This window comes from Daphnia pulicaria, chromosome 5 (assembly GCF_021234035.1).
Source record: "Daphnia pulicaria isolate SC F1-1A chromosome 5, SC_F0-13Bv2, whole genome shotgun sequence".
Taxonomy (NCBI): Eukaryota; Metazoa; Arthropoda; class Branchiopoda; order Diplostraca; family Daphniidae; genus Daphnia; species Daphnia pulicaria.
In genome coordinates, this window is record NC_060917.1 from 720,296 (window position 1) to 746,792 (window position 26,497).

General features: G+C 42.7%; 1 protein-coding gene across 8 annotated transcripts; it reads left to right on the forward strand.

Moving 5' to 3' along the window:
- The first annotated feature begins 1,622 nt into the window (after window positions 1–1,622).
- Window positions 1,623–26,294, forward strand: LOC124340636 (fasciclin-2-like). Of its 8 annotated transcripts, none has more exons than XR_006918139.1 (18): window positions 1,623–2,269; window positions 11,679–11,850; window positions 12,492–12,512; window positions 13,332–13,477; window positions 13,576–13,710; window positions 15,098–15,383; window positions 17,176–17,299; window positions 17,524–17,800; window positions 17,981–18,204; window positions 18,446–18,587; window positions 18,825–19,007; window positions 19,711–19,976; window positions 20,098–20,284; window positions 23,337–23,507; window positions 24,224–24,329; window positions 24,629–24,766; window positions 25,027–25,326; window positions 25,454–26,294. XR_006918139.1 is itself a non-coding variant. In XM_046793222.1 (17 exons), the coding sequence occupies exons 1-17, from the start codon at window positions 2,170–2,172 to the stop codon at window positions 25,554–25,556; spliced, it is 2,781 nt and encodes a 926-aa protein (XP_046649178.1). In that variant the 5' UTR covers window positions 1,624–2,169; the 3' UTR covers window positions 25,557–26,294. The 8 variants fall into 8 exon arrangements, 4 of the variants coding, with proteins under 4 accessions (XP_046649178.1, XP_046649179.1, XP_046649180.1 ...); XR_006918141.1 differs by having other exon boundaries at window positions 18,825–18,956; XR_006918142.1 differs by lacking the exon at window positions 24,629–24,766 and having other exon boundaries at window positions 1,624–2,269.
- Window positions 26,295–26,497: the final 203 nt, after the last annotated feature.

Consider the following 26,497-nt stretch of genomic DNA (forward strand, 5'->3'; position numbering starts at 1 on the left):
ATTCCCACCAAGGCTCTCTGCTGCTGCTGCTGCTGATGGTCGCGGCGTTGCGGCAACTGAAAACATAAAAGAGAAAATGCCGAGTGAAAAAATACAACAACATTTTCACTTGCACTTGTGTAATAATTTTCGTCGTCGTTCTTTTTCAAGATAGACACACCGCGCGCTTCGAGTCAGACAAACCGAAACGATAAAGGCGGTCTGATTCATCCGACTGCTGCGGTCGCTTCGTGTGTGCGGTGGCGATGGTCGATTGCCGTCGGACCAGAAGCGTCGCGTGACTATACGGGATTCAGCCAGACTCATCATCCACTCCCACACACACAATCGCCATATTGGTGCAATACCAAGAATTTTTTATTTATTCTTTCAAAAATAGCACTTTTTCACCGTGGTTATTAATTTCGTGACTCATTGTGCCAGGGTGGCGGCTCCTGTTTTATATTCCATCATTCATTTTTGTGCGCGGATATTTTTATACGTGTATACCTACCATGATTAGGGGGGTCTAAAAAGTATTTACGATCCGACAAGTTAATTCCATTGACAACAACAACAGACCAACGACAAGAAGCGAAAAAAACAGTATAAAAATGGAAAGGAGGGTAATGATGTTTGATGATAATATACGACTGGCTCCGCACAGACACGCCTTGTCATATCCTATGTATAATCCTAATCATCTGCCTGTCACGTAGATAACTGCCATCCTTTTAACCATAGCGAACCCCCCCCCACTATAGTAGAAAAAAGGGCAAAGGGGGTCTTTTATATACGTTACAAATTGTAAAAAAGGGAGCAACGAGCAGATGAGGGCGGTCGATTTTCCTCTGAAAATTCAAATGTATGCAAATCTTATATATTATCCAGCCGGCCTCCTCATCCTATATAGCAGCAGTCAACTTATTATATAAAAACGAGTGTGTGTCTAGTTTCCCTTTTTAACTTGTATCCTTCTCCGGACCGGTTTAGTCGATCCCACTCGACTGATAACAACATCTGTCGTCGTCCATATAACCGTTATTGTGTGTGTGGCTGATGCACGGCTGATATTATAGAGCCACAACACCACCACCACCACCGATTCCTCATTTTCCTATTCAATTCATAAGAGTTTTCCGCTCGGAAAAGGCATAGATATAAAGTGCATAATTTATAGATCTCTCTCTCTTTCTTGCTTGCAATAACGTTCTAATGCAATCCACCCTCCCAACTCGACACAAAGAAACAATGGGTATTATTATTACGATTTAATAATGGAAAACAGACGCCATTTTGTTCTTCTGCCTTCAGCCCGTATTGATCGAGTTGCCAGAGTTGGGTATTATGTATAGATGTGTGGGCGTGCACTTTCAGTTTCTACATTCTGCAGCTAAAAAAGAAATCTATAAATTATTTAATGGGAGCTGCAGCGGCAGCTTTCAGCTTAGCCTCGACCGGTGGAGATTGAGAGAAAAGAGAATCGTCGATGCCAAGTTTCTCCCGGTGAGTTGAGTTGCGAACCGCCGCCACCAGGGGCTAGAGTTTGAAAATTGAAAAATTGGGTGGCACATCATGGCGGCCGCTAGAGGCGCCACTCAACTTTCCACCGACCGATCGAGTTCGTCAGCCTTTCGTTGCCGCCCGACTTGGTAGTCGTTTGGTCGAGCTTCAGTGTAGTAGTCGCGCGGGATCGGAGCAGCGAACGGTTTTTTGGTCGTATCGACTCTCCTCGTGCGTTTGATTTGTTTTAAACATTTCACTCGTTTGGTTGTGTGTTACCTTAAGAGACTGGCCAGTGGTTATTGTTGAGAAAAAGCCAAATAAAAAGAGAGAAAACGTTTGTTTGCACTTGGTCATCACGACGGTCGTTCGCTTTTGTTAAGGAGCCAATAAAGGAGAGAGAGAGAAGAAATCGTATTATATCGGAGGGTTGTGCTCAAGGCGAGAGTCCAGGTGCGTCTTCACCCAGGGAAAAAGAAAAAAGAAAGAGAAATAAAGGTGTGCTTGTCGTCTCACGGTGACCAGTGTGTTGGAATTTTATCGGGCTCTATCCACACTACGCTGCTCACGCACACGTGTGTGTGTCGGTAGTAGTGGGTGGTGTTGTTTCGTCATCCCCCCGAAAAAAGAAGAGTCGGTTTTGGTTTGATAAAATAAGAAAAATTTGTTTCAAACGAAGAGAAAGCCATGGGAGCTGAACAGAAGAAATTCATCGCCATGCGGCCGGTTTCATCATGGTCGTCGTCGGTTTGGCTAATGGCCGCCTTCGTCTGTTACCTGTGTTCAAGTGAGTCTCTTTTTTAATTCTTTTTTGTTTCAATTTATTGTCGTACAGTGAGGGTCGTATAAAATTCTAGTCGGAAAAACGTTGATTGAGGAAATGTTGCTGCATGTTGTTTAGTCCGGTATTCAAAGTTCTTTATTGATGAACCGGATGAAGTCAATGACGCTTCCGGTCTGATGGAGAAACTTGATTTTACCGGTAATAATAAGATGGAAGAAAAAACCAATGAAAAAATTCACATTTTAAAATTCGATTTCATTGGCTTGCCGGGAAACAAACAACCCAAAAATACGAGAGAGTTGCTTGGGTTTCAGACGAAAAAAAGTTGTTTTCAGGCGTCTTGTGGTCGGTTTCCAATGGCTGGAGGGCACGAAAGGTGTGTACAAAGAGAATCAAACGGTAAAAAAATGTGGGAACGGGGGTGGAAGAGAAAATCGGGTACCAGGTACCAGCAGACAGGTAAACCAGTTGAACCACTTCTTTTCGATTCTCGTCTCTCGAGAGAAAAAGATTACTGAGCCCAGTCGTGTGTGAGAGATTCCATCTCTTATCACATCAATTGATGTCATCGAACGAGTCGTCACGTCATCTACTAAAAGGAGTGGGAGGGGGTGGCGTCGCAATTGATTGCCAAATGACTCGCTTGCCAAATACCTGAACGGAGGTGTCACACACACAGCGTGTGTGTGTGTATTTTTCTTTTCATCCCTCATTTCTCCAATCTTTTAATGCATTCTAATTGGCTTGGGAACTTGGCTGTGCCAATTACCGATTGTGTTGCGGTGGTGAGTTGCTTCATCATGATTGGCCCAGACGGCCATGAAAAACCTATTAAAGCTCAGACCCCTTTTTCTTTTCGGTTAATCAGAAGAAGTAAAAACCCGCGTGTGTTCTTTTTTTGTTTGTGTGAAAAGAGAAAAATTGTTTCCACTGAGCAGCTGAGAGAGAGAGAGTTGTGTGGCAGGCAAATGGCCGCCTTTTGATATCCAATCAGCATAATGATATCAATACAACGTTATCACACATAGAAGAGAGAAGTGGGGTGGGGTTCGTTTCATTGACGGAGTCGACCCGTTTATTCGCATCCGACATGGGGGCCAACGACCGACCGAGGGGTTGTGATATTTATCTTTTTGTTGGGGGGGAAAGAAAGACTTATAGCATGTACCTAGTTGTACTTGGATTACATCGACTACCGCCACTACAAACGACTGCGTTACTAGGTGGGGGAGGGGTTGTCCATTATAGTAAAAAAAGAGAAGGAATTAAACATGGATAGAGAGACTTGCGTGTGTTATAGACGTCCCCCCACTGTAGTACCATTGTGTTTTTATACGTCAACAGGGGGAGCAGCAGCAGCAGCTTTCTCATGGCTACTGCTTCGCCTGCATTGATTCGTCTATAGAAACCAAACGAAGAGGAAAAAGAAGAGGGCCGATTTCCCCTAGGCCGTTTACAGCGCACCTGGTGGTGCTGGCTTATATGTACCTGGTCGCTACTTTTTACGACCTTCTTCTATTCTGACCCTCATCACATATTTTCCTCTGATGCCCAATGAGGAGAGAAGAGAGCTTAACTAATTGAATTTGAAAAGAATGGGATAGAAGAGAGTCTTTTAGAGATGAGGGATCTTTTTCTAACGGTTTAAATCGTCTTTTTTTCTCTCTGTCTAAACAGTCGTGATAGACTCTCACGGGTTTTAGGAGGCGCCCCACTTCCATCCAAACATTTGGAAATTTCTTGAGAGAGACATCTTGAAATCGTCTTTGTCGCCACACGTTAGTCTACTGGAGTGTGTCTATAAATACCGGGCGCCTCTTTTTTGATGATGGTCGGGAGCTTTTTCGCCCTGGACCCAGGACGGCATGGACTTGTGCGTTCTGTTTTTAGAGAGATCGGAATTTCCCGTTCAATCCCATAAAAACCCATGAATGAATCATATCGAAAAAAGATCTCCCATCGTAAGAAAAATAACGAACTCTGGACGGTTTTTTCCATTTTTTATTTGGGCCCCCCGACTGTTTAGACAAGTGAAGAAAAGAAGAAGAAGATTATGCTGTTGAAGCCACAACGGATGCGCCAGCAGGTGTTGTGTCTTTGCGTGTGTGTGTCGTCGACCGGGCCGGCTGGTCGGTCGTCTATTTTTACGGTGGAAATAAAATGGATGACGGGAACCATCCGTAAGAAACAAAACAACAACAACAGCCTCTAAAGGACCTTCTCTTTTCTTCCATTTTCTAGTCGAGTAGGTCCCCAACAAACTTTTTTGTTTTGCCTTTTCAAGCAAAGAGGTTAGTAAGTGGTGTATGTGTGTGCGTATGTGCGGTTATGTGGCAGTCGACATCGAGGAGAGCATTCAGTCGGATGAATACTACTTACTCACATTACCATATTCAAATTGGAGTGAAACCAGTTGGGCCGACGATCGCTGCCACTTGGCAGCTGCTCATGGGCGAGATACAACCCCCCTCTCGCTTATAGTCACTGTGACGTTCTTATAAAGCGTTTTTTTTTCTTCTCCTTGTTAAGAGGGGTGTGTTATCCATTTGTGTGTTCGACCCAGTTCATTCTCTCCCTCTCTCTTTTTCTGTGTGTGTCAATAATGGGACGCGTACATAACCACCTATCGCTATTTTTCTGTTTGACTAAAGTGTGAAAATATTAGGGGGGCAGGAGAGATAATCTTGTGTCAGTTCCCCCCTCAGCCAGGCCAACACACCTGGAAAAGAGCTCTCTTATCCAAGTCAAAAAGAAGATTATAACAACTCTGTCAATATGTAAAAAAAAAAACCGTTTCTCTCGTTCCCTACACACACTCACACGTGTACGTTTTCTTCCCCCCCCCCCCCAACCCATCTCTCTCTTGCTCTTTGTATATTTCTAGAACGAAGAGAAATAATAATAATCATAATTTTTCCAGCCTTCAACGCTGTAAGAGATCCATCACAGCGCCAGAGGAATAATATCCGAGACAAGTTGGCTCACAACTTGCAGCCGATTAGGGTCTAATCATCCTTCGCTCGTTGCTTGTTTCTCTCTTGTTTTTTCCAGTTTCGAAATTGCGCTCGAGGGCCGTAAAAGTATTTTTACTTGCATACTTTGATCTTTCATATTATATAGTAGATATTTGGAAATTTAGAGCCTTAGCATCCTTTTTTTGATGTATCCGAAACCCCTTTTGATGAAAGACCCCGACTGTCTCGTCTTGTTGTTGTTGCTGGCCTCTTTTGCGTGCCGGTTTGGCGCTCCACAGCCACCGACCGACCTGAATTCTACGAATCGAATCAAAAAGGAGTTTTTCAGAATCAAAGTGAATGACATCATTTTTCAATTCCAATAGGGCCAAAAGTGAAGGTATCTTTTTTTTTTTGGCACACGGGCAACAATTTCTCACTGGCCAGCAACACAGCCAAACCAAAACGACGACTTCCATCACATCATTCAACTTTTTGCTCCCCCCCCTTTCTCGGCTTGATTTTTGGCCGGCTATTAATCGTGCCTCTCCCATTCTCCCTTGTCCGTCCTACCATTTTTTCTCTTCTTCTTCTTTGAATTATTATTATAATTATTCCCTGTTTGATGTGTGCGCCATGTTTCCGAGGCATTGCACACACACATCACTTGAAAGGCTAGTCCCGAAGCTGCAGCAGCAGCTTTTGCTCATTAGCATTTGACTATCGCGCACGACCAGTTACCGACACCAGGAGAAGAAAGAAAATAAAATAAGAAGAAAATCATTTCTTTCTTGTTTTATTTATCTTTTTTTGCCAACGCTGCTCACGTTTAGTTTTTAGTAGTAGAGTCGCACACACATACATACAGGGAAAATGAATGGGAGTGGAATAGCTAGAAAGAAGGCGGATGGCTCCGCATTGTCTTGTCCGGATGTTTTTCGCCCCTTTTTTTTTGTGGAGTATTTATTCTCCATGTACATATACACACGAGTGTCCCTCTCTTGTCCCCGATCGATACATTGAGGCAAAACTTCTCCTTTGCTTTGCTGCAGGGGGGGTCTCTCGCTACTGGCCAGCACGACGCTGAAGAATCGGATCGATATGTATCCCCCCCTCTTCTCTCTCTGCCGAGCGAACGCTCGCACGCCCAAAGAAGAGCGAAGGCGGGGAGAGTGTGTGTGTGTGCGAGATTTGCCGTGTGTTTTCTTCCTTCTTCTTTCGTCTTCATCGCCGTGTAAAGTCGGAAACCCGATGCGTAACAAATGCCAATAGGCAAAAAAGTAGTGCCCCCCTTTTTCACGTCAACCTTTTTGGCTGTTCTTCTTCTTCCTATTCGACCTTTTATAATCCGCTCAGATCGATAACTGCCGGGTGGGACTCTGGCTCTTTTTTTTTTCGCTGTCGCCATCGACGACTACAAAGTGAATCCAATAAATGGGGAGGCAAACAGAGAAGAAGATGAGCTCCTTTTCCTGTCCTATTTATTCTTTATAGCATTGCTATTGTCTGGCGGGATCTTCGTCTTCTTTTTCTTTTTCTCCCGTCTCTGCTCCTCCCACACAGAAATGGATTCAGCACCGCCAACAGCCACCACGCCGCTGGGCCAATCTCTCATCGATCCGTTTCCATCAATTTCGTTTGATCGGTGGCAGCCAACGGCGTGGCGCTCCGACGCCGCATCTTGTGTTTTCCGTGGCTTACCCACGTCGCGTTTGATTCTACCATTTTTTCTTCTTCTTCTTCTCCGGGGTGGTTGTATAGAGTCTGTATTTTTTTCTTCTTTCCTCTTCTACGCCTCCTCCCTACCCGTTTCCGGCTCTCAATCCAATCAAATACGATTGCGTCTCTCTCCACCCCTACACCCCTGAATCAGAGAAACATTTCTTTTTATTTTATTTCTTTTTTTTTACAAGACGTTTCTTGGGCGACAATTCTCTTTTTTTATGTTGTGGTTGTGGGTTGTCTCCGAAACAAACAAACAAAAAACGTATAAGGGACCCCCAGACTGTCGCAACTGTCAGATTTTTGTCTCCATTCTTTTGTTTTTGTTTTCCTACCCCGAATTTTACGTCTGGTCGAATATGCCTTCTCGACAAGTCCGGGGTCTGGAGGTCGCCCGTCATTTCTCATCTCTTCACTTCAGAAATCAGATAGTCTTTTTTTGTTTTGTTGAGAAACTTGTTTCCTTTTTTTAAATACCAAAGATAGGTCAACCACGAAGATGGCCATCTGATTCAAAGTGTTGGTGATGTGGAATGGGCAGAATTTCGGTTGTGGTTCGTGATCGATCCTCGTTTTTCTTCCCATTCCATATGCTGGATGGCTGTCTTCGACAGTCCCCGACATCTTGATAATAGTCAGAGTGAGTGTAGTTGTTGCATGGGACCTCGTCCTGTCCTATGGGAACAAGATTGACATTAGCAGATGATGATGATGGCGGCTGCTGCTGCTGCTGCAGCAGCGCAAATATCCATTAGCCAATGACGTCATTGTCAAAGTCGTTAACTCTCCTGCCAGCCACTACTACCCAGAAAATTGAATGTTCCTCTCTCAAAACATAACAGACGTGGGACAGAAATAACGGCCCAAAGTATTATATACACACACACAGGGGTAAAAGGGAGGAGTTAACGAGCTCTCGTTTTTTCGTCGTCTTGTAACCCACTGTGACACTCGGAGACAATCAGATAACAATCTATAGAGTGAAACAAGGTCGTTGGCGTGATCCATCACGTCAGAGAGATGGGGGTGTTCTTACGTGGAATCCCATCGGTATGAGTAGAGACTGAAACATCTTTCTTATGGAGTCGTCGTCCAGATTTTCTTTCTAGTTTGTACTTTGACAACTTTCTCTTCTCATCGTTCGTCACTGTCGGTCAAGTGGCCCCCAACAAGGACAACGAGACACTATAGAGTGTCATTTGATGTCCAAGTATCGAGAGGTTTTTCTATAGGATCTGGACGTCGTACCGTTCTCTTTTTTTTATTTCTTTTTTTGAGGTCGGGAGGGTGATGAATCGCTCTGTCGAATTCGGGTGGTAGACAAGGAGGAGAAGGTGACAGTCGGATGGCGACGCTGCGTACACGATATATATCTCTCAAATCCTACAGGGAAGAGAAGGACAGACGGACATCTGCTGGACGCGTGGTACCGGGATTTTGTGTGTATTGTACGTGTGGGGTGGGTGGGTGGTTTTGTGTGCGATTCGTTCGACTGTGAAACAAGAAGTTTTTTTTTTTCGGAGTGGACGGGGATAGAAAGAAACGAGGGACGACCGTGAGCCGTGTGGGTTTTCCAGCAGCTTTGCACCGTCGCCTCCAGTCTCCTTATTTTCCGTCTTGACCAATCCCTCGCAATGCCACCGCAACTGCACCACCACAAAACAGAAAATGAGGGAAGAAGGAGAGAAAAAAAACTAGTCCAAATGTCCGAGAAATAATAAAAAAAGGAAAAAGAGAAAGGAGATGTAAAGAATAAGCCCTGACGTCATGCAGTCTATGTGCCTCAAGCCAAAGGTATATATTAAATACTTCCAAGTAAAATGCGAGTACAATAACCTCGGTGTATAGGACCCTCTTACATGTAAATAGAAGCGTGTGTGTGTGTGTGTACAGTCCGGGAGTGAAAGCGGGTCCGATGTTGTGTGTTTTTTTCCACCCAATCTCTTACTTGGTAACATGGGGGGAAAGAAAAAAACAACCTTTCCCTTTTTCAATCCCTCCCGTATTTGTATTCATTCGTATTCCCCTTTTTTCTTTCGATCGTGATGGAGAAATAATGACGGGGTGTACACACGTCGAAGTGGCCGTGGTAAGGGGCATCGAGAGAGGGTGTGCAGCAGATAGAAAGGAGGGTAAAAGGAATCTGATTGGAAAAGTGGTTTCCAGCGGTGACGGCGGCGGTGGTTGCGGTGAAAGTCCGAAAGTGGAGGATGGAAATCAATCTCGACTCAAATGGATAGAAAGAGAGAGAGGAGGATAGGATGGACGAGATCAAAGGGGTCATTCATGTCCGGTTGGTTCTTCTTGTTGTGTTTTGGCTTGTTGACATTTTTTTTTCTCGACTCTCTTCACTCGAGTGAATAGTTTTGTTATTCACTCTGTGTGTGTCTTTTTCTCTCTCTCGCAATCGAAATCAAAAGTCGAAAATCGGCGCGTGGCAGCATTGTGCCGGAAGAGAAAAGCAGCCCATACCATCCGCAGTCGCCCCCCCCCCCCCCTATAGAATAGAAATATCTATCTATCGTCCCAACCGGATTCACGGCGAGTAGTTTCCTACTCGTATCCCCCCCTCAAAACAACATATGCATCCGATGATATTTTTCGCCACGAGAGAGAGATACAGAGCCCACCATCTTTGTGTGTCCTTTAGTTGCCTTCGTCATCGCAATGCCACGCACACACAATGTGAACGGATCAATACTCGACGGGGAGTCTCGCTGGATGTGCCGTGCCCTACTCCCACTCCTTTTTTCCTTCCTACTCTCATCCCCGCGGTTGGGTGGATTCCGCCGTCGGATCCGCACAGAGAGAGTCGGGAGAGATCGGATGCGGATGGGGTCACACCCCTTTTTTGCTCCTCTACGGGATAGAAGTCGGGAAAAAGGAAAAGAAAACAACTGGGCACAAATTGTCTAGTGACGGCAGCACGGTAGCCAAAAGACATCCTTATGGGGGGGTATGCGATGATTCTATTATTTTTCTTTCTTCCCTTCACGAATTGTTTCATTCCCCAACAACATTGCCGGGTCTTTGTTTGTCGTTGTAGAAGCCGGTCACGTTCAAATTTTTCGAGGAGAGAAAGAAAAACTAAAATCTTTGTTTTCTTTTTTAATGGAGAAAGAAAATGAAGTTCTTGACATTCTTGAGCCAATTTCCCTTTGTTTTGAAATAGTTTTCTTACAACAACAACAACAACCGACAACGAAACGATGATGAGGATCACGGGGGCCATGAGAGTGCAGCGCTCTCTATTTTTGGGTTAACGCTTTTCTCGTTTCGTTTGTTTCGTAGCTTCTTCTTCTTCTTTTTCGACTTTCCCACACACACACATTCTTTTGCGGCTCAACCTGAACCACCTCCTCCGCTTCGTTCGTTCCTTCCTTCCCTGGGAAAATGAAAAGAAAACAGAAAAAGAGTAGGAGGCGAATCGAACAACTTTTGTTGTGTTCTGTCGACAAACATGTGTGGTAGTAGTAGTGGGCTAGTTTCCTAATCTGATGAACTTTCTGATGGAATATGGAAAGACGGATTGAGTTGAATAAGCAAAAGAGATGAGAGACGTCGAATGTAAAAGGCGAAAAAGTCATTGGAAAGAAAGATTTTTTTCTTCTTTCTTTTTGATAGAAAACAGAGTCGAGTTCTCTCTCTCCTTTGTGGTTCGACGCAATCGGCAAAAGGGCCTGCGCCTCTGTCTTTTTGCTGTGCGCCCTGTCGGGTGGTAGCACATGACTCATCATCAGCACGCAACTCTGTGTTCTTCTTGTTCTCTCAATCTTCCTCCCTCCACTTTCCAAAAGGGAAAATCATAAAGGCCAGCAGAAAATAAAAGAAAAAAAATGCTTTACTGGATAGGAGGAGTTATATCGGGCCTCCTTTTTGACAGATGACGTCGACTGGTGAGAGAAAGAAAATCAAATAAAAAAGTGTCTCTCCTCTCTTTTATTCATTCTTCTCCCTTTCTGAAAGTTTCGCCAAAAAAGAAGAGGAGGGAGACTGATACGGCACGAAGAAGCAGCACGATGACGTCGTTCGATTTTCGTGAACACAATCGGGTCCCAAAATGGTTCATCGATTATCACGTCTGAACAAACCCCCCTGCTTCTTTCTCTCTTGTCGGTCGCTTTCGGTCTTTCAGACAACACACACACATTCAAGACACACATGGCGAGGGTTTTTCTCGTGAATAGAAAATCAACTGCGAAAATGGGTCACAGAAGAAAGGCGATTGCAATCTAAATGATAATGGACGAATTATAAATTGAGAAAGAAAGAAGGATGATCTTTCGTTGCTTGCCAGTCGCCACGTCAGGATAATGGTAAAAGATGAACTCGGGAGCTCACATACTATATACTATTTACGTACGTATAAAATGTGTGAAAAAAGCATGAAGAAAAATGGAGGGGGAACCAAAAAAATATCATGTCGACGATTGTAGAGCGACCAGAAGGCCCGTCATCATGACATCCGCTCTCTCTCTTTCCTTTTATTTTATTATTATTTCGTAAGTGAATGAGAAAAGGATGTAGCCAATTGTCATAGCTGTTCGGTTCATGAATGAAACTGAAATGAATGGAGTAAAATTGAAAAAAGGGGGGAAAAACTTACTACACTTTTAAAAATAGAAACAGACTTTTTATGAATCAATTGAATTTTTTGATTTTGTCACAATTTTTATTTAAAAACTGATTTTCTTATTTTTCTATTTTTTTTTTTTTTTTTTAAATTAAATTTCTAGCGGCTGGAGCTCAAGACGCGCGTTTGGTGATTCTACCCGACGGGGGTAATCTGATCCGACCCGTTGGCGCCAATATCGTCCTCACCTGTAAAGGTGAAGTGCCCGATCCCGAACTGATTAGCGAGTTGCGCTGGCTTGGACCCAACGGCCAAGAACTACCCAACGGAGACAGGTAAAGAGATAAAAGAAGAGTTAGAAAACCCAACAAAATGCATATTTACTATGTTAGATAGTGGAGAGCAAAACGACTTCTCGTTCTTTTTTTTTTAATTCTTTTTTTGGACGGGTGATGGGGGGGAACACTGTTGACAGCTAATAGCGCCGTATATTTCTTTGCCTTCCTCATCTCTTTTCAAGAACCCCAAAACCAATGGCCCCCTATAACCTAGACTCGGTTTTCACTGAGCCCCGAAAGTCTTGTGTTCATAGTTTTGACATTGTTTGTGGGTTTTGCATCTAGGGCATCGAGCTAATGAGGTTAACCGCAGGGGGCATTACTTATAACATTTACATATTTTAAACATATGATTAAGAAGATAGACTACGTCGCTCACCTAACGTTACTATATTATATACCTGCGAGTCGAGCCGAGTCGAGTTCAACACTTACGCCTTTTCACTGCTGGATGCCCTCGAGTGATGAGGGGATTCCGTCTTCCTACAATTTTTTTTCTTTTTACGACCTTTGATGAATTTCCAGTTCAACAGTTAATTGTATATTTTCTCTGTCTTTGTCTCTCTTGTGTGTGTGTGTCTCTCTCTCTCGCTCAATTCCGCCTTTAATCAATTTGACGACGTGATTGTTTCTTGCAGCGGTGAAGCTGATAATTCCAGGTAAAGAGAACACAAAAGAAACTACTCGTACTATTTGAAATTTTAGGTCGTCGTGCGCCTTTTTGGATGGCTCTTTTGCTAGTTTGTTTTGTGTGCGTCCTATATTTTTGATTTGATTTCGGTTTGAAAAAAGAAAAAAATCTTCGGCTGCCGGCTGTGTTTTTGAATGTGAAATGAATTCAGAGCCAGTTTGTTATTTGTCCGTTGATTTAGCCGCGTAAATCTCTCTATAAACAGTTGTATTATTACCGACCATATGAGGTGGATTCCGCCTATTATTCTTTGGTTTGGTTCGTTTTTTTTTTTCTCTCTCATTTGAATGATCGCGCCCCTTCGCCTATTTGATTGCGCCATTTCAGAGCATGACGTTGATTTGTCTGTGTGTGTGTGTGTCGTCTCGTCTTGTGTGCCGCAGTAATTCATCAATCAGTGCTGAAAATGATCGATCTTGTTTTTATATATTACATTTGGTATTGGTATTAATATTAGAGCCGTATGTCTTGTGTGTGTCTGTTTCCCCCCTCCACACACTCGAGTCCTTTTTGCCTGATGTCATTTGGCTGATCCGGCGTGTGCACAAAACCCCATCCAGCTGGGCTGATTTTTTCCTTTAATTTATTTTTTATTTATTCCCTATTTCCTCTCCCCCTTCTCGATGCTGCAAACGTTGTTTGTGTATGTGTGTGTGTGTGTGCGTGCGCGTCTGGCCCTTTCCTATATATAATGTAGTTAGGACTCTCTTTGATTATTGGAGGGATCAGTTCATTGATGTGTTTTTTTGTTTTTGTTTTTGTTTGTTCGGTTGTCGTGGCTGTTTAGGATCTCGTCCGAGGACTTGGTCAGCGATGTCGGACGCATCCTCTTCATCAAAGGACTTCAAGAGGCCGACAGCGGCAAGTATACCTGCTCGGCCGTCTACACCACCAGCCAGCGGCTAGAGGCCCACGTCAATCTCACCACTATCGGTACACATACATCTTCATCTTCATCCCCCTCTTCTCCTTTTTCTCTATCTTGTTGATTGATAATTCATTTTCCGTTTTTTTTCTTATTTCATTTGCAGTCGGTATCACATGGGAGGATGCCCCGACGGAGCAGTCGGCCATCTTTGGCCAGCCGTACAAGGTGCGCTGCGTCGTCCGAGCCAACCCACCGGCAACGATCGACTGGCAGAGGAACGGCGTTGGATTTACCACTAGTAGGCGGTTTTTATTAATATCATTTCTTTCTTTATTTATTCGACGAAAAAACAAAACAAAATTTCGCATTTTCCCACTATCGGTAAGACCCGGGGGCGTCGTTTTGACTATGCATTTTCAACATCTTTTACGCGCGCTGGGGGGAAGCTATTTCATTATCGGTTCATTATTGTCTTGTTTCACTCACTCGAAAAACTTGGTGTGTGTCGTCGTTGAAGGAGGTATTATGCGGAGGGAGTTTCTGGAACGCTTCCAGCCGATGTTCATTGAATGTCTAAGCGGCGGCTTTTTCAAGGGAGAGAAAGGAAAGTGAAAAAATAAAATAAAATAAAGTAAAGAAGAAGAGAAAAAAAGGGAACGTTGGCGGGACATTCTACGGGAGTCTATGGAATAGCATAAAGACAGCAGTCACAGTCAGTCAGTATATATATCGCACCCAACAGAATTCCCTGTTCTCACTCGGTCCCAAATGGACCGAGACTGGGAAACATTCTGCAGCTCCTCCCCCTCTCTCCTTATTCTTCTTCTTCCGTCTTGTGTCATTTTTTTCCCCACGATTTCTTCTTCTTTTTTCCTGTTTTGTCATTCTGTTTTGCTGCTCGACTGAAGCATCTGGTTCGTGTCTCATTTAAATATCAAAAGGAAGCGTCGGATCGCCAGTTCTCCGTCCCCTTTGAACGCGGGACGAGAGAGGGGGGAGCAGGTCTCTCGACCACGCCCTTCAACATGTAAGAAGCAAAAAAGAAAAAAGTGAATTTCAAAACGCTATAAAAGAAAAATTATAATAAAAAAAGAAGAATATCTGGACAAAAAACTGCGAGGAAGAAGAGGTTGACACTGCCAAACCGGCTGTCGTGAATCAATTCAATACTTGTCTCCACTCCGTTCTTAGTGGCCTCATACACGCGCGCGCCCAGCTTTTCTTGTTGAAGTGGGCGATTTTTTTTTCTTTCTTACCCGCTCGGATGTAATCCGGTGCCAAGAAAGCGGCGTCGTTTGCATAATTCAACGGCCCAAACCAGGGCAGGTCCTCTTCTACTTGCTTTTCCCGCTCATTGGGTCGATATTTTCTCCCTGCCATCATTTTAAGAGGCCTATACATCCACACACACTGTGTAACATACTATTATTGCGGGTGCGCGCACCTCTATATCGGGGCGGGCCGGCTCGTTCAATAAATTATCGTCGCCGATGGTCCCAGCAGATTGCCGGCGTCAACTGTTGTGAACGCTGCCCATTTATTCCACTTCAATTGTTTTTCTCCCATTTTCTCCAAACTGCTGTTGCGTCTAGATATAACTCTGTTTTATATTTTATTTAGTTCTTTTGTTTCTTATCTAACTCTCTTCTTTTCTTTCTTTTTTTTGGAAACCAAACAAAAAACAGACAACCAATACGTGATCGAGAACGACGGAGTGCTGATCCGTGAAGTCAGTTTGGAAGATGACACGCATTTCACGTGCCGCGCCCGGGTGCAAACAACCGGCCAGCTGGAAGACAGACGGATCCGAGTCGAAGTCTTTATCCCGCCCGAATTCATCCGCGAGCCGGTCAACACGTCGATCGTCGAGGGCGAAGGCGGATTCATGGAGTGTCAGGCGTCTGGCAAACCCGATCCGGTTTACACTTGGCTCGATCGCAACAATCAGAACCTCAATCTCAACCGTGAAAGGTAAAAAAGAAAAAGAAAATGAATCAAACACGTTTCTCTCTCCTTTTATGAAGAAAAAAACTGGTTCGACCCTTTTTCTTTTCTTGGGTGTGGTCTGAAGCAGAAATGAACTGGTGGGACTATTTTCGGGGTTTTTGGTTCATGTTCTCAACAAACGGCAGCCGTTTTGTTTGAGATTTGCCTTGTCGATGGATCCGATGACGTCGGCGGAGTCGTGAACACGAAAGGGCTCCTATCTTTTTCTTTTATATATATAAGAGGAGTCACTGGGATGTCTGTTGCGATGGGCTTGCCAGCAGTTGCGAGTTTCTCGTTTCCAATTGAAAGCGGTTGCGCTCCGTTGGCTGTCGAGTCGACGGGCCTGTGTGGAGAAATGGGGGGAAAACGGTCGATAAATCGTCTGAGCCAACTTTTTCTTTTCTCGGCTATCTTCTTGCTCCTTTTTTTTGCTTTTTCGCAAACGGTTGCTTATATTAGATTTATGTAATGTAAACGGAACTCGAGTGGCTCGAGCTTCCGTTACACTCTCAATGGAGGGGGGTAGGACGAGAAGCGAACGGCGAAAAAGGAATCTTGATGATATGCCCATAGAAAAAGGAGAAGGAAAAAAAACAGAACTTTGTCCAAAATGCCCTGACTGCTTCTGAGCTGTTGCCGGGTGGAGACGACGACGTCTCTCTCTCCGGTGTGTTGTGCAATGCAAAGTTCCAAAAATGGCATCCGAGTCATATTTTTTGTTTTTCCTTCTTTTTCCTGGTTACTATCTCTCACCTCGATGTGTAGTTGCGGTGGTCGCTGTTGTTGCTGGCGTCATTCCAAGCGCCAGGGGGGTATGGCAGTTCATGGGCGGTGTGTGTGAAAAAAGGAGAGAGAGAGAGAGAGAGAGAAAGGAAGGTGGTAATCCACCGCCAAGAGTCGACGAGTTCTCTCTCAATTGACTGGCGTGTAAAACAGGGCGCTCGCTCACGTTAGAACAATAGCAGGAAAGTCATCAATAATGATGACGAATGAGATGCGAAGAGAGAGAAAAAAAAATAGAAAGAAGGAGAAGAGAGAAAACGAACGACGGAACAACAACGTGGAAGTCGAATAATGATAGAGGAAGTGTGCCCGTTGTAAGCTATTCAACGAATATTGTTGGTTGTGTGTGTGTTTATTTCCACTCTTTTTTCGCCGTGACAATGACGATGATGGACCTGCAAACACACATGTCTCTCTCTCTCTCGGCATGTGGTAACCGGAAACTTTACCTTTATTGGCTTATTTCTCTCTGACACACTCTCGGCATTTTTTCAAATTGAAACGGGTGGGAGGGAAGGAAGGAAGGAAGGAACTTTTTTGGGGAAAAATGGAACTAGAAAAAGTTTAGTAGTGGGACGGACCCGACACGGGTGGAAACAAACAGATATCTCCCCTGTCGGGGGGTTGAAAAATCACTTGGGAAGTTAAGGAAACCTTTGGAATGAAACGGAATCCTTACAGTCGAATGTTCAACTCTTAAACTCAAATGTGACCTTTTTGAAAGAAAAAATAAATAAACTGTTATTTTTCCTTTTATTTCGGTTACGACTGTTATTCGAGTCGTCTACCAACTAAAAAAATTTTTCGGTGGGGGGGGGGGGGGAAAGGCAAGAACAATATACAATCAGTAGGAGAGATCTATCGCCTATATGGTTGTCAAAAGAAAAGAGGGAAAAATACGAGTATTACCCTCATTGTCTGTTTTGGTTGAAAGGACGACTTTCAAAAAACATATTTCAACCCTTTATTCTTTGTTTTTTATCTATTTTAGATTCATCATCGATGAACAAACGGGCCGGTTGACCATCAACGACGCCAAGAGGACCGACGAAGGCGAGATCAAATGTTTGGTTGAAAATCGAGCCGGCAAGATCGAGAAAACTGCTTACTTAAAAGTACGAAGAACAAAAGCCCTTTTTATTCCCTCCCCCCCCCCCCCCCCCCCAGACATACGTAGACTAGTATAAGCCTCTATCTGTTTGATCTCTGGCTATAATTCACGGGGACTCTCATGCCAGATTTTTATATGGCATGTTAAATCAAAAGAAAAGAGTCTCTGGACATTTATTAAGTTTTTCTTCTATGTTTTTTTTTGTGTATCCGTGTGTGATATCATCAGGTGATCATGAAGCCGGTGGTTGTGGAATACCTGAACGCATCGGGGATCATGGGCCGCGAAGTGAGCTTGACGTGCAAAGCTTCGGGCGATCCGTTGCCGGAGGTGACGTTCTTAAAGGAAGGAACGTTGATCCCGTACACGGTTGGCGTTCAAAATTCGGACGATCGCATCATCGTCGACACGAGCCGCGAGGGTGAATACGCTCAAGCCCGTCTCGTCATCCGAGACTTGATGCGCTCCGATGACGGCCTCTACGCTTGTATCGCCAAAAATAACGGTTCGTTTATTTTCCTACTTTTTTTTTTATCGTTCATTGGTTGCCTTACACGCCACCCAGCGCGGCAGGCGTTAGAGAAGAGATTAAGGACTTGAATCTCCCCGAGGGCTCATTGTGTCTTTTTTTCTCTTTCTTTTGTTCTTTTTTTATTTCGCCTCAACCGCACGATGAAAATGTTAGGTGGAAATTATACGAAAAATGGTCACATTACGGTCGAATTCCCGCCAACATTCACCGCGACGCCTATGCGTGAGGCCTGGTCCTGGGACAATCATTTGGTCAATTTGACGTGCCGCGCCGAATCGATCCCCAACGCCACCGTCAGCTGGTTCCTCAATGGCCGCAACCTCGAGAACGACTACAATATCCGCATGAACGCTTTCCACGGCGAGAGCACCATCACGGTATTATTCATTTTTCTAAACGTTCATGTTGTCCTCCCTTTTTTGGTGGGGTTGGAGACGGACGACCGACCGACCGGCCGAGGGGGAGTCCGTTGTTTGTTTGATTGATTGATTGATTCAAACCCCCGTAAAACGCTCATATGTGTACATCACTTTCTTGTAACATTGTCTCTCATGGTCTCTTCTTTATTCTTTTTCTTTTTTTTTTTTTCATTTTTTTGGTTAAAATGTTGTGCTGTAGGTGACGCCGATCGATCTCAGCTATTACGGAACCTACCGCTGCTTGGCCATGAACATTCACGGCAAGGACGAACACGCCATTGAATTGCGTGAGGCTCGCGCTCCCGGCCCTCTTCTCCAAACGAAATTCGAGACCATTACCGGTATGTGATTTCATTTTGATGTCAGGCATGCCAGACCTCAAATGGAGAAGAGGAAGGCTGAAGCGAAATTATATTTTCCCTCCTCCTCCCAAAAGGAAACGACATAAAAAGAATCAATTTCGTTATTTATTTTCTTCCTCTTTTCTATTGGTCGTTGCCTTTTCGTACCACCAAAAAAATGGTATTTTCGGTCAATGTCGTTAATGTCAAATGTCCGCCCATTTTTCATATTTATAGCGACGACCATCACGTTCAATTTTATCGGACCGGTGGATAACGGCGGACTACCCATCGAGGCGTTTGCCGTTCAATACAAATTAGCCGGACAAGTTTGGGATGAAAAGCCGTTGCAGCGCGTCTGGCCTGTCGGTGGGAACCAATACTACGATTTGCATGATTCGATTTCGCACGCCAGCACCGGTTTGTTTTGTTTTTTATTCCGCCATTTTTTTATTTTTCATTTCTTTTCAATTTTCATTTCCATTTTCATCATTGATTTCTTCATATATTATTTCCCTCCTTTCTTCGCTTCTTCCCCGGTTGTTTGTTCCGAGCTCCTCAGAAAAAGAAAAGGAGCTCGCAATGATTTTTTTATTTTTACTCATCACATTTTCAGTTGAGCCCGCACCAGTCTGTGTGCAATCTCGTATCGATTTCTTACTCACTCCTCCCAGTGACGTCTATCTCGGCAGTAGCCGGCGACTAGTCTTTATGCTGCAGCTTGTTTTCCATGCGTTATTGATCTCCCGAGGTCTCTGCGTATATATATATATACACATACACACACGACGCTCGTTATTGATCCAGCAGCAGCAGCAGCCTCGGCAGAGAGCAACTTTGAAAGCTCTTCTTCTTCCTTTTTTTTTTATTTTTGCATGTCGTAAAACATTTCTCAACCGAAACTCTTGCCTCTCCTTCTCTCTCTCTCTCCCTCCATATATCTATATCTGTCCAATTTCCCAGGGCATGGCTAATCAAACGTGAGTCCTGGAATCGAGAATGATGACGGGCCTTTGAATTTGTCCTCCCCTTTTTCCTCCTTTCGTTGTGGGGGATGACGGAAATCAAATAAATTGTGGGAAACTCGCGACTAATGGCTTTCCATCTGTGAACGCTCGTCTAGATATCCCTTACATCTTGGAGAATTTGGAGCCGCAGACAATTTACTCGTTCCGGTTCGCGGCCAAAAACCAGGTGGGTTACGGCGAGTGGTCGCGCGAAGAGACGCACACGATGCCAAAACGAGCTGCGCCCGAAGAGCCCTACATCATCGCCAAAACGGAGAACAAGGTCGTCTCCACTCCTTATGCCGATCGTTACGAGCTGCTCTGGTCCGCGCCGCCAAACAATGGAGAACCCATTGATTATTTCGAAGTCGCTTATTACCCCGTAAGCTTTTTTCACGATATTGTTTTTTTTTTTTCCTCGAGTCGTTTTTTGATTTCGATCCAAGTTTTCCCGCCATTCAATTCTAATTATTTTATTTTATTTTATTTTTTATTTTTTAAAGGTGCGCAACACTTCGGCCGGATTGATTGAAGCTGGCCAATTGGTCCGCACTCAAGTACCTTACCCGGCCAACGTTCGTTTTGAAATGAAGAACCTCAAAGCTGACACGATTTACCGCATCGAGTTGAGGGCCCACAACGTCATCGGATTCAGCGCTCCCGCCGAGATCCTTCTGCGCACAGCCAAAGGTCAGTTTGCATTTTAATTTATTTCTTCCTATCCAAAGAATTTTTCTTTCTTTTTCTCGTTCTTTCATCCTTTTTTTTTTATTAAGTTGTAAAGATAAAAATCAAAACAAATTCTAAGTCTAAAATCAAGTCAGTCAGTAAAGAGAGGGACCGATTTGTTGTCGTTTGTCGTTGATTTTTTGGTCAATTTTTTTTCTTCTCTTATTATTATATATCATCCCCGTCGTCGTTCTTATTTTTATTCGTTTTTTTATTGGCGCTTTGAACACTTGTTATTTCTCTTTTTTGTTTTGTTGTTGGTTTTTTTTCCGGTTTTCCCCCGGTTTTTTTTTTTTTTTTTTTTTTTTGCGGCGGCGGACTCCTACTACTACACCCTACACACATACACATTCCACTGTACGCGTGGTATATATTTTTGGAACAATTATAGATCCTTCTCGCTCGTCGGGCGGCGTTGCGGAAGGTTCCAGCCAGTGGTCCACAACTTCCGGCTCACACCCTAATTATTCTACTCCTCCTACTCCGCATTACACCACTGCTATCTGCTCCTCCTTGTTCCTCGTCCTCTCCTTCTTCTTCTAGAGAGAAAAGCAAAACAAAAAAAATAAAAACTTCCTCTTACCTTTTTCTTTCTTTTGCTAACTGTTGCATTTCGTCGTCGTCGTCGTTTTGCTTTTTACCAATTGACCGCATAGAGATAAAAAAAAAGGAAAGAATTTTTTGGGATTTCATTTTTTTTTTTAAGCTGTAAAACGTAGAGCAATCTGTACACACAAATTTCCACACGATACACATATTATGCTTCTCTGTCTCCCCTCCTATTTCTCCCTCTCAGTGCTGTTTCCTCTTTTCTACTACTGCCACCGCTACTTCTACTTCTACTACTACAGCCTAAAAAACCTACTACTATTGCATCACGGCTTCTTCAACTCAATGTTCCAATTAAAAGAAAAAAAAATCGTTAAAATAATAATTAATACCAAATTAATGAGTAATAATAATAATTTGCCCCTTCCCCCCATAACAAAAGACGATTCCGAATTTGGAGCCAAAAAACTTTTAATTTTTTTTTTTATGATTTTCAATTTTTTCGAATTTTTCTCTCTTAACCATTCCAGTGTGTTGTCGTGTCCCCCATATCTTCATATATACTATACACACACAATGTAGGCTGTATGTATATATAGAGACCACTTTTTTGAGTTGGGTGTGTGTCATTGATGATCAAACCGGGGGGAGTAGTTTTTCTTATTACATAATCCCCCTCCTCCCCATCGAAAAACAAAGCAACAAAAAAAAAAGCCAATGTTTGTATACAGTAAGAATTAGAAATGAAGAAGGAAAAAAAAAGGCATTGTGTTTTTAACCAAATCTTAACGCTTGGCGGCTAAAATATCTTTTTTTGAAATAGAAGGGATTTTTATTTTGTGTTCGTTTCCGATACTTCAGTATGCATACCGTACGTGTCATCTCTATCTGAAACAACAGAAAAATGTGCATGTTATGGCCTCTTTTGATTTGATCTAATATGGCTTCTTTGATCCTCTTTGATCTTTAACCCTCTTCTCCTTTTGTTTTCCTTTGCTCCCTCCTTTTTTCTACCCCCTGTTTATTTCTTTTTTTTATTTCAAGAACCTTCTTGATCCCAAAAATACTTTGCGTCGAACCTTTTGGATTGTTTTCCATATATGCTACACACAGACACACATACTTATCGGATCAAAAAAAAAAAAGAAATATGGACGATTCTTTTTTTATTTTTCTTACAAACAATTGGTTCACTTCCCAATAAATTTTCAGATGCCTATTTAGTGATCTCTCGTTTAAAAAGGCAAAAAAAGAATGAAAAGCTTTTCTTTTTTTTTCTCTCCCTTCCAACAACTCCTCCTTCGTTCATCCCTTCTGCTCGGTACACATAAAATGAGAAGAAATAAGAGATTACTGTTTTGCCCAAATGTTTTTTGCTGTCATGTTCGTTTTCCTCCTCCTCCTGCCCTGCCCTCCCAACATATATAATCTTTTATTTCCGGAACAACAATTAAATAATCCCGACACATTTTTCCCCCTATCTCTCGTGACTTTTGTCTCAAATGAAAAAAAAAAAAAACAAACAAAGAAAGAAAATCAACAAAACATTTTGAGAAAAAAAAACTGTTTTTGAATTTTTGTTTTTCTTTTGTACATCTTTCCCATTTTTGAGACGAAATCGAGAGATCTAAAAAGGAAATTTGGAAAAAAAACTCCCCAACAAAACAAAACAAAAAAATTAATAAAATACAAAAAAAAGTTACTTTGAAAAAAATAAAAACGACGAAAGTTTCCAGAATACACGGTTTGTTTATTCGCCCCAGAAAAAACAAAAAAACAACAACAAAATTAAACAAGTATTATTATGTAGTTGAAGTGAACCAATAATAATGTTAAAAATCACGTTTTCTAACAAAACAAAACAAAAAATCTTACCAAAAAAAAAAAAAAAAAAAGTTCTTGACTTTGACCGATTATTTATATAAATAATCATTTTTCTGCGGCGTTATAGTAGTAAATATATAGATATTATAGCTCTCTCTCTGCTCTTTCCCACAAATCCCAATCACCTCCGCCCATCCATTTCCCCGTGACTGGCTTATACGTTATTTGTCTGTTCGTCGTCGTTTGTTGTGTCGTGTTTTGTCTTCATAACCAAAAAAGTCGCATTGGCTTGGGTGGGGGTAGTGTCATCACACACATTTGCATATTATTCTCTAGAACTGTATAGATTTTCTTCCCCCTGATGATTTATAGCCATTAGAAAAATGACAAACAGATAACGTGAGAAAGTGACATAGAGACTGTTTATATGTTTCAGTGTCGTTTTGCTTATTTTAATTCAATTAACGAAATTAAATGAGAACAAGTTGAAAGAGAGAGAGTGAGAGAGGTCAAAGCCAAAATTGTGTAATGTGAAAGAAAGAAAGAAAGAAAAAACAACCAGAAAATATCAAATAACCTCTCACACACGAATTTGTCTGTCGCGTTATGGGGTGTGGTGCGTTGCCTCTCTCTCCTATAGACCCTGCCGCAGTTGAAGTAGAACCGTCCACCGCTTCGCCTCGAGATCCTGCCTCGTCGTCCCCGCCAGGAGTTAAGACCGGCACTTTCGTCATCATCGGAGTCATAGTGGCCGTCCTCATATTTATCGCCTTGATCATCGACGTCTCGTGCTACTTTGTCAACAAGAGAGGTAAACATGTATTTCTTTTTTGTTTTCTACATTCCCACACGTTAATCATTTTCACGGTGGTGTGAACGAACTCTACGCCGACGGGAGTGTGACGTCATTTTCATGTTGGTAACTACTATACAACAGTTGTTACGACTGCTACTACCACCACTCGGCTGGTGTGTGTTGAGCTGTCGACTCATTTTCCATTGTTGCTTTCCTGGAGCGAGTTGCATGTCATTACGAGAGACCAGACATCATCAATTTTCTTTTCTCGGTTCGCTCGACTTTTTCCCCCTTTTCCTTCCCATTTTTTTTATGGCGCACGCCATAATAAAAAGAAAAACTGCCGCCTCGTTCCGCGTTCAGGGAATTTTGTCGTCGGAGTAATAAAGAAACAACAGCAGAGTTTGTCGGGAATTTTTTTTTCCCCTCAGTTTTGGAATGTCCCCATCATCTACTAAATAAAAGTACTCGCTCCGCTCAGCAATTACATACTTCTCGGGAAAGTGCTCGAAAGAATTTTTGAACCAACCGCCGAAAGAGAAGGAAAACGATTAAATGTGAAAAGGGGATTAGCCTATTTTACGTTGGCGTGAAGGTAGCCGAGTGTTGTTTTGACTCCAGAGACGCCATCTAACGCTCGTCGTAGCAACTGCTTGTTCACTCGAAAAAATTACCCGTTAATCTAATTGAATCCCATTTTAAAATTCGTTTCAATTGATTTCTTCCTTCAGGTTTGACGTACATGATCTGCAGTCGATCAGGTCGGAACAAGAGCAGCGGTCGGAACGGTAGCAACAAAAATGCAGCGCTCATGGAAGGTGGCAAAGAGGAACACAAGTAAGTTAGCTGCAGCCCTTCTTCATTGATCGACTCACAAGTCAACTCTTTCCGTTTGTCGGCGTCTAGCAGATTTGTAGTTTTTGTCTTGAACTAATTATCTCTGTAAAACAGAATGAGTTTTTGTCTAAGATTTGTAAGATCTCGGGTGGTGACTGGACGTATAATTTCGTTACCTTATTGTCTTTTGTAGCCGTTTCATTACCAGTTTCTTGTAGTTGTCTTATGTATGTTTTCTCTTTCTCCTTTATCTCTTGTCTGTCTCTGCTTGGGTCTACACAAATCCATCTGCGTCTCAGTGACGAGAAAACGCCACTGAGAGAAGTGACGGTCGAGTTCCAGGATGCCTCCCGCGACACACCCCGTGCAGACCAACGACAGCAGCAGCAGCAGCAACAGACGGCCCAAGTCGATCAACCTAGTCCCACTTTGATCAAGTATTAATTCGTTCTTCCAATTAACTCTCTCCTGGTGAACGCTCTCTTTTGGATCGTCGGTTGTGGTGTTGGCTTTCTTTCTGGCTTGGAAATCTGTGATCTAGTTGTCTTTCCCAGTAGTTTATTTACAGCTTCTTGTTTCATTTGATTTATTGGTGAGTTGGTCCACTTATTTTACTACTATTTATTTTGCACATTTATTTTATTTTTGCGCCCCTCTATTCTGCATGCTCGGTCATATCGTTTTCTATTTCCGGTAGAGCTCTGCGTTTCGCTGGCGATAAACTGCACAAAACCCCAGTAACCACTCGCTGGCCGACTAATAGTCCTAGTAACGCCGGTTTGTTGGCAACAGACGATCGGTCAACTGGAAGAGGACCGACTAGTCGGGAGCCCGTCCAGCCGTTAAACAGACGATTCGAGCCTCTCCATTCCGACATTTAAAAGCCGAAACACATTCTTCTTCTTCTTCTTTTCTTCTTTCTCATCTTCCTAACGTAACCCACTCTACACACGCAAAACAACTCCCCAAAAAATGGCATGCTCTTCTTTGCCTAGCTGTGAGTCACATCATAGTTTACTTGGTTATGTGTTAACTGATTTTACGCATCCCATATTTTCTTCGCCAAGATGTTTTCTCTGAAATGTACTAATTAAAAATTTTTTTAATGATTGACATTTGATTAGTGACGACCAGAAGGAGTTGATCAAGGATGATGTGACAGACATCAACAACGGTCTCAAGAAGAGCGCGTCCAAGTCCAGTGTGGCCAAAGACTCTCCAGTTTAGCGCGTGTCAAACGTCCGCCCGTAGTAGTACTTTTTTTTTTGTTTGTCTCATTTTTAAATAATTCGATATACCAATCAGCTCTCTGTCTGCCACCATGAAAGAAAACAAAAATATTAAAAAAAACAAGAAAGTTAAAAGTAAAGGAGAAGAAATCATTACTCTCTTGCTATCCAATTGCTCTCTTTTCTGTCATGTCATGTTTCGGTTGATTTGCATTCCCCGACTTTTATGATATCATATGTGCAGTATATTATTTCCTTGCCATTTGAATGATGTCCCTTTGCTCCTCTTAACCTTTCCCGCTGATGGTGCATTTGAAACGTGTGTGCTCTCTTGATTTTTAATCTGATTTTATGTTTTATCATCCGGACCAAGGCACCCCTATAAAACTTTTTTTTTTTTTTTTCAAATACGAAATAAGGCAAGACAGTAAGTCTCACAGTACAGTGATTTGCTCATCAATTCGTGTAACTCGTTGCCTTGTCCATTGGAACAAGTATTCGGTTTTTGTAGTAGTTTGGTTTTTTTAAATATCTCATCATTTTTACAGAGAATTTTTTGAAGTCACATCACTCCCCCATAATTTCGTTCAATCCAGAATTTTTATGAAAAAACAAAAGGAACATTTCACGCTGTGTGCCCTCTATCTTAGTTTTGTTGCTTATGAATCGTCGTACGTTTCTTGTGCATCTTTGAAAAATCAAGCGCGTATCAAAATACAAAGATAATTGAAATTAATGAAAGTGTTAACCCAAAATTATTGCTTCTCACCAAACACGACTTAGAAAAGATAGCCAATCATGATCAGATATCAGATAATCACATCTCCCAGATAATCACTTATTACCAGAGCAAGGGTATGGAGAGGTGCTCTCCATGCACATGACTAGAGTGCTCTCTGTGCTTGTTTCTTTGAATTCAAATTTTTTGAAAATATATTT